Source organism: Prunus avium, chromosome 4, assembly GCF_965620075.1.
Source record: "Prunus avium chromosome 4, drPruAviu1.hap1.1, whole genome shotgun sequence".
Taxonomy (NCBI): Eukaryota; Viridiplantae; Streptophyta; class Magnoliopsida; order Rosales; family Rosaceae; genus Prunus; species Prunus avium.
In genome coordinates this window covers 10,800,408-10,820,263 of record NC_142287.1, presented here as the reverse complement: position 1 = coordinate 10,820,263, position 19,856 = coordinate 10,800,408, and the positions used below count along the sequence as shown (strand labels likewise).

Genomic DNA, 19,856 nt, shown 5'->3' with positions numbered 1-19,856 from the left:
CTTTTTGAAATGATGCATTAACAAGGCGCCACATGTCAATTTTTAATTGGACTAACATCGTAAATTCATTAAAAAGTCATATGTGCTCTAAAAAATTCATCGAAAATTATCCCAAACTTGTAATCACGTCTACTTTTATGTCGTGACTTCTAAATCACATGTACTTTTGGTTAGATTAATTGTGTAATTGACATGGATTTTGTTCATATTTGATAAGAATTTTGATAGACTAATTGTATAATTGTAAAACTCTTATTGATATTTTTTTAAATTGATATTGTTATATTGTTATATTTTCTTTTTTTTCCTTCTTTCTTTTTTCTTTCTATTTAAGTGGGTTGACGTGCAAAGGCAGAAAACATAAGTGTGTAGCTCGATAGAAAACATAGGTTTTAATTATGAATGATATTAATATTATTTAAATTTCAAGGGTATTTAGTTGTTTTGTTTTTCAAACCTTTAGCCTTTTAAAATTGTCCCTCTTTTGAAAAATTCATGGAAATTATCAAGAGGAAATTCTCTACAAAAACATTAGGAAAATTTAATATTTTAAGCTTTAAAATTGTTGTTTTTTTAATTTTTTAAAATTAATGTAGTTCCATGTTTCCTCTTTTTTTTTTTTCTTCTTTTTTAATGTGAAATAAATAAATATTTTATTTTTTAAAAATAATTGGATTGAAAATGATTCATTTGTCCTAAAAATACATCAACAGTTTAGCCTAAAAAAACTTCGACATTGTTTACACTGTGACCCTATGACCCAAGAATCTTGGATCCGCCACTGACCTCACCTATGCTTTTATGCTTTTCTTCCGGGCACCCCAAAGCAGGCCAAAGATTCAGTTAAACGTGCTTTTCAAACATGGGCCAATAACACACAGTTTACGTTCAGTCAGGTCGAAGAATATGAGACGCCAGATCTGACGATCAGTTTTGAGAGGCGCGATCATGGAGATGGGTATCCGTTTGATGGCCGAGGTGGGGAACCCGCCCATGCTTTTGCGCCAAGGGATGGGAGATTTCACTACGACGCTGATGAGATGTGGGTTGTGGGTTCTGTGAAAGGTGGCACGGACTTGCAGAGTATTGCTATGCATGAAATAGAGCACCTTCTTGGGCTTAATCATAGCTTTGTTGAAGAAGCTGTTATGTACCCCTATCTCAATACTGCAACGGTCAAGCGGAATTTGAAGCCCGACGATATTCAAGGAATTAAAAATTTATACATCATTATAAGAAAGGATCGAAGACAAAAAAGCAAACAAGTATCTCTACATAATATTATAAAATGAGATGTATCTATCTGGTTTTTTATATACATCTCTACATAATATTATAAAATGAGAGATTTATATAAAAGCATTGGAGTACTAAAAAGAACCTGCATATACATCTCTCTATAAGAAACGATAGAAGACCCAAAAAAAAAGAGATTTTCTATTTAAACCTCACACTTCTCTTAGTTCACCCCATGTTCTAAGTTTACCCCATCTTTTAATTTAAATTTTCACAATTTCTAAGAAAACCCCACTATCTTCCCAAACTACCCTTAAATACACCCCAAACTGAAAAAATAAGAAATAAAAGAGATTTTCTATTTAAACCCCACAATTTTCTTTGTTTCCAGCAAAAAAACACAAACAAATAGAACCCTAAAACCGAAATTTAATAATTTCTAGAGAAAGAGAATAACTTTACCTCTCTCCAAGAACTGTAATTGGAATTCCAACACTTGGGTATTATTGAGTTGATAATCAATAAGCCTTTCCATCAACTCCCACACATATTTAAAGAGGTAGGCTCGTCAATTTTTTATGTATTTAAAAGAGAAGAGTAATCTGACAATAGGATGTAGAGGAGTTTGTATTTTTCTAAAACTTGATATGAAGAGTGGTGGGGTGTGTGGGGTGTGGGGTGTGTGTATAGATGTACTGGGGTTAATTATTAAGTTGGATGACTTTTTTTGTCTTTTTACACAATAATAAAACTTACAGCTTAATGATTTAAGTATTGGGGTGAACAAAGAGAAGTACGGGGTTTAAATAGAAAATCTCAACAAAAAAAAAAAACCATTGAACTACTAAAAAGAACTTGCATACTTGAAGACAAAAAAAAAGCATAAGGAAGGAAACACAATGCTGGGATTCGAACTTGGGAAGGACTTGAATTAAAAACCAGGCCTTACCAACACCGCTGGCGTTACTTTATGTCAATATATCCTTTATTTTATTTATATAACCGTTAAATATGACCTGACAAAGACCAAAAAAAAAAAAAATTTGGGCCCTGGCTCAATGCGGTTGCACTTCCTGCCCTGGCTCAGGGCCGGGCCTGAAGAGGAGTCAAGATAGAGTTTTAATGGAGAAGAATAACTGCAAAGAGCGTATTCACATTATGATTTATATGTTTTCTGATTTTAGCGTGGTTTTTATTTATTTACCAAATGTATTTTAATTTTAACCTACAATAACAAATTTTGAGGTTACCTCAAATTGAAAAAGGTAGATCTCTCGCTCTCTCTCTTTTTCTTAATTCAATGGTCTATATCCTTTGGTGTATCCATACACCAAATGATTGTAGAATTTTCCATGAATTAGTTTAAATCGTTTAATTGATGAAGTTTATTATGTGCCATTCTTAAACTTCAGTTATAAGCAAATTGGCTTAACTAATGCAAGTATATATCGTTTTCCACAAACTAACAAAACTGACAAATATTGACACATGTGGAATGGTTCTTCAATCTTTCATTTTAATACCAAGAGTGGCCTTTAAGAATCCAAACAGAGACATCATATACTAGTAACCTCTTCAACAATTTTATTTTTTTCGGTCGAAGACCTCTTTAACAGTTTGAGAATGCTAAAATAGGTGAGTTACATTAACAAAATTCTCTGCAACCTCTTTCTCTCTCTTTAGAACTGACAAGTTGACATTGGCTCTTCAAAATATCTATTTTACCTTGGAAGTACAAAATCTACATTGAAAATACTAAAAACTTGCACTTTTTCTTTTCATATAATAAATACATAGACATATTTTTCACATGTTTTTGAAGAAACCCACATTATTGAAAGTGCTAAAAAACAAACATTATATTAATTGAATTGAAGAGTATGGTGATGCACAAATTATTAAAGTAGCAAATAATCCCTTTTTTTTTTCAACTAACTTGCCACATAGGTCAACAAACTCCAATTTGAAGAGTTTAATTTACTACTCATTGGAGAAAAATGAATTATTCGAATTTCGGAATTTTGTTCAAACATTGGAAAAATAACATGTCCTACCGTACTAAGAGTTACGTAGTCAATATATTTAAATCTTGTTTCATGCATGGACCCATATATTATGCTTGACCGAAGGAAGGACTTGGCCAAAAAGACTTCATAGGGGTCTCCCTTAGAATGACTACTGTTTAAGACTCAAAACGACTCTTCATAGCGTAGATCTTTCCGAGCTAAGAATAGTCAGTAGCATTACTTCTACCAAAACTGCAAATATTTCCCAAATAAAAAAGCACAAAAAAAAAAAAAAAAAAAAAGTAGCCAAATTGAAGTCGTTCCCCGGTAGCATGAATTAATGTCTTTATTAGGCAAAAAATAAATAGAAAAGATATCCAAATAAATACCATTTTTTTTTATATAAAAAAATGCTAACAATATATTTCTTGTATATTTTGGCAACCCAACAGGCGAGATGGCTCTCTCTATGTACTTTTTCAATTGATCTAATAAAATTATTTCTCTACTATGAACACTAACTTTGACTAGAAGATTAAAATTATCTCCAGCGTTGAGGTCAGTGGATCAATATGTAGCTTCGACATCTCCGGCGCGCTAGTCACGCCCATGAATCCGAACTAAGAACAAGTCTCATCATAATAGTCTTCTCTTTTTTCTTCTTCCACCCGGCGATTGTCATGTCTCCAACCGCAAGACTTAGAATACATTTACTAAGGAAGGCCCAGCTTTCAATCTGAAGGTGAAAATTAGAGTTGCACCGTCTCACGACCGTTGATGTAAGTCTGCTCATTATACACCTATATATAGCCTTCCAAGTATGAGGGTTTTGCACAGCATATCCAAAACCAAAATTATTTATTTCCCAAATATACAATGGCATCATCAAAAACTTCGACTCTTTCTCTCTTCGCAATCACTACCTTTCTCTTCATCCTCCTTTCTCTTCTCTCCTACGCAAAAGCCTCAGAAACCCACCACAAAAAAACATCATCACCATTTGAGTTCCTTGACCATCTCAAGGGGTGTCACAAGGGTGACAAAGTTCAAGGCATCCAAGACCTCAAAAAATACCTCGAAAAGTTTGGTTACTTAAGCAGCAACAATAATGGCCACTTCAATGATGATGATTTTGACGACCAATTGGAGTCAGCCGTCAAAACATACCAACTCAATTACCACCTCAAAGCCACTGGAACATTGGATGCTGAAACTGTATCCAATATGATGATGCCACGTTGCGGTGTCGCAGATATCATCAATGGTACCTCCTCCATGCGATCAGGCAAACAAAGGCACCCTCACCACCATCACCACGGAGGACACACAGTTGCTCATTATACTTTCTTCCGAGGAAACCCAAAATGGCCGGCCTCCAAGTATCACCTCACCTATGCTTTTCTTCAAGCCACCCCAGCTGAGGCCACGGGACCAGTTGCACGTGCTTTTCAAACATGGGCCGCCAACACACACTTCACCTTCAGCCAGAGCAATCAGAACCCCGATCTGACGGTGAGTTTTCACAGGGGTAATCATGGAGACGGAGCTCCGTTTGACGGGCCAGGAGGGACCATAGCCCATGCATTTGCGCCAACAAACGGGAGATTTCACTACGACGCTGATGAGCGGTTTTCTGTGGGCGCCGTGAGTGGTGCTTATGACTTGGAGACTGTGGCTTTGCATGAAATAGGGCACCTTCTTGGGCTTGGGCACAGCTCTGTTCAGGGAGCTATTATGTACCCGACTATAAGCCCTGGAGTGACCAAAGGTTTGCATGGGGATGATATGCAAGGAATTAAAGCTTTATACAACGCTTGATCATCGGTTGATCATCTTTTGTCTTAAACCTTACTTAATTTTTATGTTCACCCAAAGTCAGGATCAGGAGGAACCTTTCATTTTTCCCTTTTGTTTTTTTTGTTTTCAAATAAAGTACCTCACTTACACGTACTGAGATTTTCAAAGACAATAAACAACTAAAAGTTGTATCAGTTAAATGTTTGAATGATTTCTTCTCTGAAATTTCTTGGACTACAAATTTGATTACGTTATGTCTCGATTACAATCATTGAACATATAATTACTTTTAACGTAGTGGTGATTGTCTTATAAACCATGCCCTCACTCTCTTGTAGGGTCAACTCAATCTCGATTAATTAAGTAATCTCTTTGGATTTACCGTTTTAGCAATTCGTTTACTTGTTATAATGTGAGAATCCAAATCAAAATTAATTGGCACTACGGTGCAGCCAAGATATTATAAGTAAGCACTAATGCAAAACTTTTATTCTCTAACATGTGACTGTTGGACATGACACATGGATAATTTGACTCAAAATTATGTTTTCAAACATATGAACATATTTTATGGTTCTTCATTCTGTGATTTTAATTGAAGGACCCTCTAAGAGATTATAGAGTTGTAAACATGGTCCATTTACTAGTACATTTCCACTAAATTGGTCTTATTCCGAAATAGAGAGGGGTTTGCAAGGAGATGGACCATTGAAATCCATTGGATGATAAGACAAACTTTACAACCCAATGTTTAAGAGTTACAACGAAATGAAACGGGGTATGACCATTTTGTGATAAACTTAAACCAAAATGGTAATGTTAGGCTTATATCTAACAAAATGGACCATGTTGTTCACTTTGTGCATTGGGAAGGGACCGTACAAGTTTAGGGGCGGAACCACATTAAGGGCTACAGTGGGCTAGCTAGGCATAGAACTTTATTAAGATATTTGATGTTTAATGTGGAAGATATTTGATGTTTAATGTGGAAGATTATAGAGATGCATGTTTGATGTGTATTTACATTTTTGGCTACCAAGAGCTTGATGTGTGTTTGCATTTGTAGTTACTTTACTAAACGTTGACTTTGACCAGGAATATGCTTAGATTAATTTAGGAATTGTTTCATGCGTTGATCAGGTAGTCGATTAATTTAGGAATCTCTTTAACTTTATGCGTTTGGGTGGTCTCTTTATTTTTGTGTTCTTGCCATTTCTTCTCACTCTTTTTTTTTTCTTCCCTTTCCCGGCCGTCGTCTGGAACCTCAAGACCAAGCTAGCTACAGTCAAAGTCATGGCGTACCATACATGGAAGAGGACACCGGTTCAAAACCAATACGAAAATTTGAGTGTTATTATATCAACGTAACCCCAACGTTAATCTATATATGCTCAATATACACACCTATAAATAACAATCCAAATTTGAAGCTTGAATTGCAACACAGATTCAAAATCTGCTAAGTAATACAACAACTAGCATCAATCAATGGCATCAAAATCCCATCTTTCTCTCTTCACAATCACCCTCTTCCTCATCCTCCTGTCTCTCCTCTCATCCCATGCAACCTCATGAGTTTTCTTTTGTATTAACTAAATAGCTAAGTTAAATTTAACCAAAACTTGACTAACATTTCTGAAGATGATCTAATCATGAATAAATATTTTGTGGTTAGGTACTTGGAGGTTTTTGGTATTTCTTTTCTATTCAACGAGAGGTTTCATGCTGGCACCAATCCTGTAAAAATGCTATAAGTTGCGGAGCTACTGATTATTGCAGTGGCAGTACTTCTCGAAATATCACCTTCCTAAATGAGTTATGCCCGTCAAATCCACCAAATGCTACCGTATTTAATTTTGGAATATTTGTTGATGCCATTCAATATGGAACCACAAGATCAATGCGTTTTCCAACCAAGTTCTTTTACTGCATATGGTGGGGGGTCAGAAATCTAAGGTATGCAAATATGTATGTTAATTAAGCTATTGATAGTCTAAACGAATTTCATATACTTTTCCACTTCTAACTAAAACAGAACTTTTAAAATGGATGCCTAGTAGGATAAAAGTGGTTTAGGTATTATCAATTATTTACAAAACTATATGTCATTTTGGTTACAAGCATTTTTTTTCTCAAATAATCCCTAATTCCTAGCATTTCAAAAATCTGGAATTTATGGAACATTATTTAATTATTTTCGAAATCCCTAAAAATTCTCTAGTAAGAAAAGAGAGAGTTGAGAATGAATAGTTGTGTAGTTTTCTTCTCATTGGCACCTTTATTTTCCTATTTATGGTTACATCAATAGCGCACAAGAGACACTTTGTCTGAAGGACAGCTTGTTGGGTCCACTACAAATTTTATTTTAACAATCCAGATTATCTATTTTTCACATCTTGATTCATAAATCATCCTTGACAAATACGGTACTTCAAGAAAACATTAAAATGACAACCATTTCATTGAGTGGTAAAATGGATTCTGATTCAAGTAATTTTTTTGTAACGATGATCTTTGAAGAAATACCAAAAAAGAAAAAATAAATAAAAGGTTTGAATCATGCAGATACAATATGAATTACTCTTCCTTCTCTACCCACTATGTAGGATATATTTTCGTTTCCGCACTTCTTTTGTAATTAAGTAGATTAGTTACTCTGATATTGCCTTAGGATTGCTATAAGGTCGGAGGCCACGTAGTTCTATTGTTGATCTGCTGGTTTGTAAACTTAAAGCATGCTGAACGTTGGGATTATAAATTGCTTTTCATGCAGGTGTAAATTTTTGGGAAATGAGAATTTACAGGGGAGACTATGCCGAATTTTCGGCAGAAGTCAAACCCTAAAGAAACTTTGGTTTTTGTTAGAAGGGCAATTTGGTTAAGTGTGTTTGGCACCTGCCAGGTGACGGACACGCACAGGGTTCGGCACAGATTCCAAAGTGGAATTTGGGTCAGGTTCTGTTAAACACACTTTGGTGGTAATATAACTTAAACTTCTGTATCTCACGATTTGTACAACCTCCTTGCTACTACTTTGACATAAATGCATATCTAATGTCCATTCGGGCAGTTTTTGTCCATCACTCCATTATGAGTGACAAGGAAATTTCCATAACATCCTCCCACTTCATCACATAAAACAAATGGGAACATGGGATGCCTTCGCTTTCATATTTCTGACAATTGCACTCTATTCGAACATTTTTCCCACCAAGGTACACTAACTCCAATTATTTTGCAGTTCACCGTATTTCGTTAAAATATACAACTGTCCTTCGAAATTATGAATTATTTTTTCATGAATGAGTGTTGAAGTAGCATTGATCTCGTTACATACCAATAAAAAGCACCTATGAGTGTAAATTTGGGAGGCAAATTGTTCAAGACTTTTCAGTGTTGTTGTAAGCACTTTTTTTTATTGTTTTGGTCAAAATCATCCTTCCCCGAGGTATTCCTCATTCGTGTTATGGCCTTATCAATTGCTAGAATGCATTCAAATAACTTAACGCATTTCCTCAAGTAATATTTCACAAAATTGTTCATACACTCCACGCATTGAGTAGTGCACATACCATCGAAAATTTAGGTATGAGGCGTGATTTGGCTCACGCATCTCGTTTTGCATACATTATTTGCAACCATTCCTTTTGTTTATGTGTAGTAACTCTGTCTTTCAAAAACTCCTATTTCTTTTCAAACTCATTGGCTGTAATTGGTTCTCAAAGATATGCTTGAAATAATCTTACCAATTATTTATCCTTTAAATTATTCTGTGCATTCCTTGCCATGTGCCGTGAGCATAACCTATGATTGCACATGGGCAATACATACTCAATTGCTTTGTGCACATTGCCTTATCCTCATCCGTCAATATTGATGTTGGCTTCTTTCCTTTCATGGAAGATATGAATGTCTCCAATAACTACTTTTATGTTCCAAAGGTCTCATCAAGCAATAGGGCACAACCAACACTCGCCCAGTGGTTGTTTGAACCAATAAATAATACTAGAGGCTTGTCATACACATTGGTTTTGTATGTGCTGTCGAATATGAGAACGTCTCTAGAGGCAACATAATCCAAAAGTGAAGTAGAGTCTCTCCAAAACAAGTTAGCAAGCATATTCCCCTCATCTACACTGAACTTACAAAAGATTTCAAGATACACTGACACTTTCCCTTTCATGTAGGCGAGTGTAGTTTCAATGTCGCTATCTAACAATATTTTCGTACGTGATGCATCCAACTTCTTCCTTAAGAATCCAAGTCCTCAGCTCATGCATTAATGGATGCTTAAATTCTACACTATATGTGGCAATCCCTTCCACCACAGGTAGCCAAAATAGATCATTTACAATATTAAATAGGAGTGCTCTAGAGAAGAAAAAACGACCAATCTTTCGACAAACTTCCTTTCTTTCTTCTTGTTTATATGCTGAATTTAATGTACTTTGTCAAGCTTCTAAAGTGACAAATCTATCCATTGGTCTTTTTTTATTTAGGTTGTTCTCTAAGAGCCTCATCAACTACAACACTCCTAGTACTAGGGATTCCATATTCTTCACCCAATGAAATTTCCATACTCTGAGCCCCTCCTCATGGATCATCCCCAATCTCTCTAAGCATTTCATTTTTCTTTCTTTTTTCAAGTTGAAATTTTTTCAAAGTTGTGATACACTCTTTATTTACATGCTCATGAACTTTCTTACATGGTTGCATATCATGATGAGTTTGACCCAAATGATATTTAAGTCTAGAAATTCCTCCACTGCATCTTTGATCACAAAATGTGCATCTCAAGTATTTTTTTCCCCCTCTATTTCTTTTGCATACTTCCACGCAGGATCTTTTTGATTCATAGCTATAAAACAACACCATTAATATTTCTAAGATACAAGTATGATGCATGTACGTCAAATTTCTACTATATCACATAAACGAATAAGATAACAAATATATTGAAAAAAAATATTATACGGAACTTCAAATTACAGTTGCGAAGAATTACAGAGAAAAATAAAATGGCTTACTTGCAGTCGAAAGATGAAGAGAATTCTTGAAATTGATGGAGATTACCTAATAAGGGTAGAAATTAGGATTGTACTATATATATAAGTTCATGTGTTAATATATTAATTTAGAAAAGAAAAAAAAAAAGAAGGTAAGTAGAATAAAGCTACAACCAGCCAGTTGGAGTATATATATAAAGCAAAAGGTAGAGAATGATGAAACATTCAAAATACTATAAAATGCCCTTGGTTAATTCAAACATTAAAAATTGAAATTATTAATTAATTGAAGATAATATTGTAAATTCACATTTTTTTTATATTTAAAAAAAATAAAAATAAAAACTCAGATAATAAATTCTACTTTTATGGAACATAACTACCCATATTATCTTTTCTTAATTCTAAAAATAAAATAAAAAAAAACTCAGATAATAAATTCTACTTTTATGGAACATAACTACCCATATTATCTTTTCTTAATTCTAAAAATAAAATAAAAAAGAAAAAAGAAAACCACGCATGTGCCAAGGGGATAGTTACAATAAAGGCAAGAAAATGCAATCGAAACGACGTCGTTTCATTACAGTAAACCTTAAAAAAAAAACACATGAGTCGTCTTACACGCGAGTCGTCTTCCTCGCAGAGTCGCAGCCAATTTGCAGACTCGCAAAATTTCTTCCGGTTCAGAAGCGTCCGGATCTGGCGCGCCTTGCTCCGCCTCCTCACGCCAGCCTCGGGCGATTTCCTGCCACCTCGCTCCGACGCGCGCGAAGGCATGCCTTTGAAAACTGGTAAACTGTAGATCAGTCTACCATTTAGCAGATTAGGTGGTGAAACTTTATGGAAAACATAGGCTGGTCTGCAAAAAGGTTGTTGGCTCGGTTTTTCTGTATTATGCTAAATTACAACTTGGATGGTATTCTTAACTATGTGCTAGTTATAGGTTTCGAAATTTATATGGAAAAAGTTTTTATTTCTTTCTTGTTTTAGAGTTATCTCATGCATGTATGTTGATAGGGGATAAGATATCTCTATTGACCTGATTGTTTAAAAAATGCCCGATTTTGAATTATCCGATGCTAATTAGTTTGCAACTTTGATCTCTTGTTCAGGTTCAACAATTTTTGTGCTCTAGTAATTTGAACCATGATTGCTTGTAGTTGTATAGAATGTATTTTTGAATTGCCTGAAATTTATGATTGAATTGTGATGAGGGTAGGTTTTAGTTTACATTTACTAACCCATACGATGCTTTTCTGTATAAAATATTTGGTATTTTCTATATCCATTTTCAAGAATTTGCCATTGTTGCATGCCTCAAATTTGAAGTTCCTAATTTGTAGTAACAAAAAGCTTTGGTTGGACTTGGTTCTGCTTGCCAGAAAGTTTCACCCGACAAATTGTTTATACAGTTCCATTATTTTGTGAAATTTAGTCCTGTATGAGTCCCTGCTTTTGACATTTTTCGCTTTCATAGACTTATTAAACTCTGCTCGTTGTATAAAGCTTGCAAAACAAGTGTGACAAAGATTGTCTTCTGATCATGATAGATATTTGGATAATTTAGGCAAAAAATTCTTGTCTATTGAAGAAGCGGGACAAGTTCCATTGTTTTCTTATCACTACTCTGTGTTTTTCTGTCATTGGAATAGTCGTTAGTGGTAAACTGTAGATCAGTCTACCATTTAGCAGATTAGGTGGTGAAACTTTATGGAAAACATAAGCTGGTCTGCAAAAAGGTTGTTGGCTCGGTTTTTCTGTATTATGCTAAATTACAACTTGGATGGTATTCTTAACTATGTGCTGGTTATAGGTTTCGAATTTATATGGAAAGTGTTTTTATTTCTTTCTTGTTTTAGATTTATCTCATGCATGTATGTTGATAGGGGATAAGATACCTCTATTGACCTGATTTTTAAAAAAAGGCTTCTTGTTTCATAGTTGATTCCACTTTATGCTTGACGAACTAAGCAATTACTACCTGAGCTAAAAACTCTCCCCTTGAAATAATACACAAGAGCCAACTGGCCTTTATTGTGATTTGTAATTGAGACTTTTCTCTTTGGTTCATTGGGTCATATGGTACTGACATTCTAATTTTCTTTGATAGATTTGTCAAGTCTGTCATTAACAATATGGCTGAAATGTCATCATTTATCTGAAGTTGGACCACAGGACCTTATTCTCGACACAGGTTTAAGACATCAGCTCAAAGCAGAGGATAATTCTGAGATAAAAGTTGCATTCCCAATCGAAGATGGCTTCTGAGGACAAAGATCTTGTGGAAATCTTAGAGGAGCATAACAAAATTGACATTGCCAAATATATCAATTATGTGAGTGCCCCACAGGCAGGTGCTATTGCAACATTTTCTGGAACCACACGCGACACCTTTGAAGGCAAAACAGTCTTGGAGCTTAGATATGAAGCATATGTGCCCATGGCACTACGGTGCATGAAATCCATTTGTTCATCTGCTAGATCATCCTGGAATCTCCTCGCCATTGCAGTCGCCCACTGCCTCGGCCCAGTTCCAGTTGGTGAAACAAGTGTTTTCATTGCAGTCTCAGCCGTTCATCGGGCTGATGCGTTGGATGCTTGTAAATTTGTGATTGATGAGATAAAGGCATCAGTTCCAATATGGAAGAAGGAGGTTTACAGTAATGGAGAGGTTTGGAAGGAGAATACAGAGTTCCTGGAGCGAAGGCTGGATCTTGGGAAAAAAGATGAGATATGGAATGAAAAAGAAATTGAAGTTGAAGTTGAGAGGCATACTAGGAAGAGCTGTTGTGGGGCCAAGGTAAAGGTCATTGAGGAAGGAGATGAAAAATGAAGCAGAGCAAAGCTTCTATTTATTTATTTATGTTTAGGAAAGATTTTCTATGTCATAATGAAATGTAACTCTTTAAAAACTAATAATCTTCTTTTTATATAATAAGAATAGGAACCTGGAGGTAAATTTGGCAATTCATTTCTCTTTTTGTTGGTTACTCTATGATCTGCTTGCTTGAACAACTCTGCTTCCGAGTTTTGGTTATTTCTTCAGACAAGTTAATTTCAGGACATGTCCAATCAATTTCACCCTATATGTTCTCTGATAGAATTAGCTTCAGAATGCGTCAGTTCCAAGAAATATTATCTGCTCTGTTGGAAATTTCTCACAAATGTACAATAGGGTTTAAAGGATTTAATTAGTAAAATCCTGGAAATAATGATTTGGTTCATAAGATTTCTAATATTCCTTTCTAGGTAGCTTTCTCTGTGGACCAGATACATTATTAGCTTGGAATTCTTCTTGTAAACAAAAATAAAATCGGGCATGGTGGTTTAGGAATTAAAAACCTACAAAAATTTAACTAGCAAAATTGGATAATGGGACGGTTAGTTACTTGACTTGAGACCTAATTCTTTCTTTCAAGTATTTTCAAGCTGCAAAACTTATGCTAAAAGGAATGAGATGAGAAATATATTAAATTATGGACGTTTGCATATTTCTGCTTTCCTTTGATGTATGGAGACACATGAAGCTGAAGCAATTGGTTAAAGGGAAGATAAACATCATAGAACAAATCCATTGACACACAAAGACCAGACCAAGAACTTTGTGGCATTAGCATTTAAAGGAATATCGAAAATATTACAAAGAAAGAATGCTGGGCTGTAAGTCTGTAACAACAATAGCAGCCAACAGCTGCGGATCATAACAGCAAAATGATCTCCCATTCCCATACTTCTAACTAGAGGAGCCAGTTAATCATGGCCATCAGAATACAATAATATCATGGTGGTTTATTTGGCGGAAAGGTTACCGCCGGGCGGTGAAAGAAGAGCCACGGCATCATGCTCTGGGCTGCAGAACTTGTTATAGACTGCCTTGAGCTTACTCTCTGCAGCCGCGGAATGAAAAGTGTGCAACAGCTTTGCGCAGTCCCTGTTCCAGTAGAATCCAGAGTACAAAGGAAAATAAAAAAGATCAACTAAATGTCACAATAATTAGTAAGTACAAAAATTTATGAGTTGTAAATTGTGAAAGGCTCACATCAGCTCATCTTCAGAATAGCCAGTATGATGTTTGAGAGTCTCAGTCCAGAAAGGGGTCCTGTCAAGGGTGCATCGAGCAACATAAACAGCCGAAGCAGCCATCATTGAAGGGCAGTAGAGAATCGTAGCAGAATAGTCCATCAGACCCAGTTCAGCCAGAAAATACACCATATTCTCCATCTACATTTTATTATCACCACCAAACAAAAAATTAAAAAAAATTCAATCAAGTCAAATTGTTAAATTCAGGTTTTCACCATGGACTTGAATATCCATGAACCTCAAAAATCACATACCAACTCGTCATCAGATGGAGCAGATGATGCTTTGATATAGCGCACCAGGAAGACATAAGTTGTAGGAACTGTTAGGCACCATCCCAGCTTACCCAAGATTGCTTTCTCCATCACCAACACCTTTTCTTTACCATAAGCATTGTCTGAAATGCAGACAAAGTCGTTGACCTGCCCATTTTAACAACCAAAACCCAAGATTAATATTCAAAATTAAACCCACATGCAAGATACACAAACAAACAACAATTGCTACCTCTGGTGCCCAAATTTCTTCATATTTGCTTGCAAGAAGCATTGAGCTGATGCCAACTAACTGAAGCTCGCTCCTTGGTACAACTTTAACCGAAAGGAATCGATCGACAAGGTCTATGGTAAGATAGAGGGTTTCTGGCATGAGTTCAAATTTGTGATGAACTTCTATCAACCAGTCTACAAGGATTGATCTCATCTTGGGATTTATTTCTGGCTGTAAAGCCATGTACTCGTGCACGCGATTCTCATCCTGCATCCATCAGAAGGAAGCATAACAATACAATATGAGAAAGTGACAGAGAGACAGAAAGAGAGAGGAGTGTAGAGTTCAAGTCAATACTTCTGTGAGCTTGTAAAACTGGTAGATTTCATCCAAATATTCAACTACTGCCAACTCATTATCGGCATCAGCTGCATCAATGTCCACTTTTGGATCCTTTGGCTTACTAGTGAGTCCACAAGCAGCCTGTGAGAAAAGCAAACTCAGTGGACAATACAACAATGCAGAGCAAAAGTAACAATAATTGAGCCACCAAAAATGAAATTTACTTTGCTTCGGGCGCTGAGAATTGATGTAAAGGCCCTGGCATTCTTCCTTGAGGCTCCTTCTCTAGATTTCCTTCCACTAACAGCATTCTTCTCCTTTACAGCTGCCAGAGCTTTCTTTGCAGCACCGGATTTTCCAGCCGTCAGCCCCCCATTAATTACTTCTACGACAGGTTTCTGCAAATTACAATAGCCAAACATTGTGATAAAGTGAGATAGTAAATTCTAAGACTTCATTGAGAAGAAGAATAAAAATAAAAGTAAAATAATTAAAAAAGTTTTGGATTGGATTGGTACCTTGTTCTTCTCTAATGGGGCAGGAAGCTTAGCATGGATCTTCCCTTGGGCAGCAGGAGCAGTTACTACTAGGTTACTAATGTCTTGAAGAACTTGCCTATTTTTCCCCTCTGCTGCTACCTTCTTCTGCTTGCCTTCCTCTAAAATACCATTAAACTATCAGTTTTCACATTGAAATGGGCAAACAGACCGCATCAAACAAAAGTTCAAACGAATGAATCAACCATTTGTTAGGACACAACAGAAATGATAACACAAAATCAATGCTAGCTCCCATGAGATGGACCAAAAATTACCAACGCTTACTTAGGAGGTCAGAACATAAAAAGAAAAATAATCATGAGGTGGATGGAAATAGCCAACAGAAAGTTTTCAAAAACTACACAAGGACAAGGAATTGAATAAAACATTCTAGTATAGCGACATATGAACAAAATTCCCAAAAAAGAAAAAAAAACATTTCAAAAATTGGAACTTGATCAGTAAAACCCACAGAAAACAATAATGAACGGATCTCTATTTTTTCTATCAAAGCAAACAAATATGCCCAAAAGAACCAATCAAAGAAGAACTTAAACTAAGCACATTGGTACCTCTTTGTAGTTGGTGAGGCCCAACAACAACGGCTCTGGAAGCCATTTCAAGATCTTGATTTTCTTGACCGTTACTGCCAAAAACTCCTCCTAGACTCGAAAACAACGACGACAAGAACACCTGGAGACGACTGTTCCGCGTCTCTCCTTCTTCCTCGGCGTTAATGGTCGCCACTTTCTTCAGTTCAGCCCCTCTTTCTCTCTCTCTCTAAAATTCCTTTCGACTGTCGCTTTCTCTTTCTCGGGAATTTGGGATTTTCTGAAGTTTTTGTCAGACTCTGGTTGTGATGATTCTTTTTGAAGCTGCGGAACCGACTTTACTTCCAACGGTCTAATTCTCATCAACTTATAGCCGTTGGATTGATGTGAGATCTAACGGGTATGATCCCCTTAAGGATTTGTTAGTTCCTGCTGTTTTGAGTTTGGAATTTTCTAGCCGTTGGTGGTGGAGCGGGCTTCCTCCAGTGGCTGGGTGGGTTTTCCTTTACACAAAGAAAGAGCCCAAAGATCGCTCAAAAGAGGCCAAAGATCGCTCAAAAGAAACTCAGGCCCATTTGGTTCGTGGATTAAACTTCTTGAGAATAAACTTCCCATGTATAATCCCACGAGATGGGAATGGAAGATGTCCATTCCCATGTTTGGGAACGCTGGGAAATGAGGACTAGGAAATGTCGTTTTCTCCCATTTCCATGTTTCGTTTGTACAATATTAGGAATGAAAAGTTGATCAGTTTTCCAACTATACCTTTTGATTTTTTTATTATTAAAAGTTATTAATAATAGCCCTTTTGGCACATGCTCACACGTGCGCCAATTGGTTTTCTTTTTTCTTTTATTTTATTTTTAGAATTAAGAAAAGATAACATGAGTAGTTATGTTCCATAAAAGTAAGACCTATTATCTGATTTTTTTTAAAATTTTAATATGAAAAAAAATATGAATTTACCATATTATACTCATTTAATTAATAATTTCAATTCTTAATGTTTGAATTAACCAATGGTATTTTCTGGTATTTTTAATGTTTCATCATTCTCTGCCTTTTGCTTTATATATGTAGATGAGGAGTTTTTTAAATGGTCAAAAGTAGTATTTTAAAATAATAACATTGGTCTATCGCCTTTGACTCAAAATAAAATAAAATAACATGGGTAAGTTAGTCCAAAAAAATTGCATTAAATACTTTCCCAAGTGAGGGAAAAAGTTTCCCAAGGTGAGCCAAGGGTATGAACTTCCCCCTTATACTTACCCATGAGTCCATAATTGCATTCCCAAGAGTGCACCTACCAAACATGGGAATGCAGTTTGAAACCTATTCCCAATCTCCTAAACCTTGAACCAAACAGGCCCTCAAGATAAAGCAAGAAGACTGTGGGAGTAAGAAATTAATCCACTAGCACCCTAAACTAAACTTGGGGAAGTGGAACTACAATCAAGAAACATGTTTTCCCAATTTCTATCCATGATCACACATGAATAAAATCATGAGATTGATGGAACTTGACGACAAAGGCCTACTAAGGCAAACATGCCTATGCCCATAAACAAATGCAAGCATGTTTTATGTCACATGGCAAAGCCTCCATGATCATCCACTACCATGCCCATGATGGAGTCATTGTGAATCAAGGAGAAAACCAAGAAACATGAGACTTTAAGCCCGAAAGTCAAATGCCTATAAAAGGCCAATTAACTCACCAGCAGAAGGAGGGAGAAAAATCTACAATATTATTCATGAGTAATCAATTCCTGCCAAAAGATTTCCAAAGAAACCTACATACCCTAATAATATGAACCAAAACTTTCATGGATCCTTGTAGTATTATTATTGATTAAAATCATCTAATGAATGCTAATAAATTATTTTTCTCTTTTATTTAATGTCCAACAAATTGACCACTTAATTAGCGATGAAATTGTCTAAGATTAGTATTATTATTATTTTGGATTTGTTTGATTTATTTTTATATGAAAATGGGATGTAAATTCAAAATTGATCTTATAGGCCTAGTGGTGAAAAGGACACTATTCCTCGGAAAATAAGACCACAAAATGTTAGTACTCATGAAGAGGATACTTAAGTATTAAAATATAAGTGCTTTTTATTGGTATGTAATGAGATCACTGTTTCGTGAGCACTCATTCATGAAAAAATAATTCATAATTTTGGAGGACGGTTGTATATTTTAACGAAATACGGTGAACCGCAAAATAATTGTAGTTATGTGTACCTTGGTGGAAAAGATGTTCGAATAGAGTGCAACTGTCAGAAATATGAAAGCGAAGGCATCCCATGTTGCCATTTATTTTATGTGATGAAGTGGGAGGATGTTATGGAAATTTCCTCGTCACTCATAATGAAGTGATGGACAAAAACTGCCCGAATGGACATTGTATATACATTTATGTCAGAAAGTGGTAGTAAGGAGGTTGTACAAACCGCGAGATACGGAAGTTTATTGTATTGCCAACAAAGTGTGTTTGTATGAAAGAGGACAAATGGGTATAATATTATTCATAAATTTTTCTTATTAAAATAAATTAATGTTCAAAAGGCTTACGCCTCGCATAATGAGATTAAAACGCCTCACATCAATGCCTCGCCTTTCAAAACATTGCAGTTTACCACTAACCACTATTCCAATGACAGAAAAACACAGATTAGTGATAAGAAAACAATGGAACTTTTCCCGCTTCTTCAATAGATAAGACTTTTTGCTTGAACTATCCAAATATCTATCATGACCAGAAGATAGTCTTTGTTGCACTTGTTTTGCAAGCTTTATACAACGAGCAGAGTTTAATAAGTCAATGAAAGCGAAAAATATCAAAAGTAGGGACTCATACAGGACTAAATTTCACAAAATAATGGAATAGCATAAACAATTTGTCACGTGAAGCTTTCTGGCAGGCAGAACTAAGTCCAACCAAAGCTTTTTCTTACTACAAATTCGGAACTTCAAATTTGAGACATGCAACAATGGCACATTCTTGAAAATGGATATAGAAAATACAAAATATTTTATATAGAAAAGCATCATATGAGTTAGTAAATGTAAACTAAAACCTACCCTCATCACAATTCAATCCTGGAAGGCTCAAGAAAAGAAAATTGTAGAAAGCATCATAAATTTCAGGCAATTCAAAAATACATTCTATACAACTACAAGCAATCATAGTTCAAATTACTAGATCACAAAAATTGATGAACCTAAACACGAGATCAAAGTTGCAAACTAATTAGCATCGGATAATTCAAAATCGAGCCAGTATTCGTTGACTTTATGACTTGTTTGCTTTGGGCAGGGGTATTTTAGCAATTCTCTTCTCTATCTTCTCCTTCCTGGTTCGTGAGGATGGAAAAGGGGTTAGGGTTTTCATTTTCCTAGGTTTCTGATTGAGTAGAAGGAGAAGAAGGGTTAGAAAGAGAAGAAAACTCACCTTGCAGCCGCTACACCAAAGGAGAATTCGTTGTCGAATTTTCTTACCAAATTACTTCTCTCCTTTCTTTTCCATTTTCTGATTTTCTTCTTCTCCTAGTGAGAGCTTTTGGGAAAAGAGAAGAAATGCAGAAAAAAGAATTAATTCTTATTCATTAGCGGAACATGAACAAAATGCCTGACAATAGTCCCAAGTTCTACACAGGGTCAAGCCAAGCCAATGATGGACGAAAATCAAGGAAAAAGGAGGATATGTTTGAGTCGGTCTGAAAACTCTCCGAAGTTCTTTAGATGTTTTAATTAATGGGTTAATTACAGTTTAGTACCTTGTAATTACACTCTTA

General features: G+C 35.6%; 2 protein-coding genes and 1 pseudogene across 7 annotated transcripts; 2 read left to right on the top strand and 1 right to left on the bottom strand.

Moving 5' to 3' along the window:
* The first annotated feature begins 4,081 nt into the window (after positions 1-4,081).
* Positions 4,082-5,233, top strand: LOC110766554 (metalloendoproteinase 2-MMP pseudogene; annotated as a pseudogene).
* Positions 5,234-10,655: 5,422 nt separating this feature from the next.
* On the top strand, positions 10,656-13,019 carry LOC110766555 (molybdopterin biosynthesis MoaE family protein). Of its 6 annotated transcripts, none has more exons than XM_021969895.2 (2): positions 10,656-10,839; positions 12,213-13,019. In XM_021969895.2, exon 2 carries the CDS (start codon positions 12,306-12,308, stop codon positions 12,879-12,881), a length of 576 nt encoding a protein of 191 aa, XP_021825587.1. In that variant the 5' UTR covers positions 10,656-10,839; positions 12,213-12,305; the 3' UTR covers positions 12,882-13,019. The 6 variants fall into 6 exon arrangements, with proteins under 6 accessions (XP_021825587.1, XP_021825584.1, XP_021825586.1 ...); XM_021969892.2 differs by having other exon boundaries at positions 12,159-13,019; XM_021969894.2 differs by having other exon boundaries at positions 10,656-10,917.
* A 619-nt stretch (positions 13,020-13,638) lies between these two features.
* Positions 13,639-16,384, bottom strand: CYCB1;4 (Cyclin B1;4). The gene is made up of 8 exons (XM_021969888.2): positions 16,074-16,384; positions 15,481-15,620; positions 15,187-15,360; positions 14,978-15,103; positions 14,639-14,887; positions 14,386-14,553; positions 14,088-14,269; positions 13,639-13,979 (listed from the first exon to the last, which is right to left on the bottom strand). Exons 1-8 carry the CDS (start codon positions 16,117-16,119, stop codon positions 13,838-13,840), a joined length of 1,227 nt encoding a protein of 408 aa, XP_021825580.1. The 5' UTR covers positions 16,120-16,384; the 3' UTR covers positions 13,639-13,837.
* Positions 16,385-19,856: the final 3,472 nt, after the last annotated feature.

Excerpts from the sequence above, each read along its gene's own strand:
- LOC110766555 (XM_021969895.2), top strand. The coding sequence starts at position 12,306 with ATGGCTTCTGAGGACAAAGATCTTGTGGAAATCTTAGAGGAGCATAAC.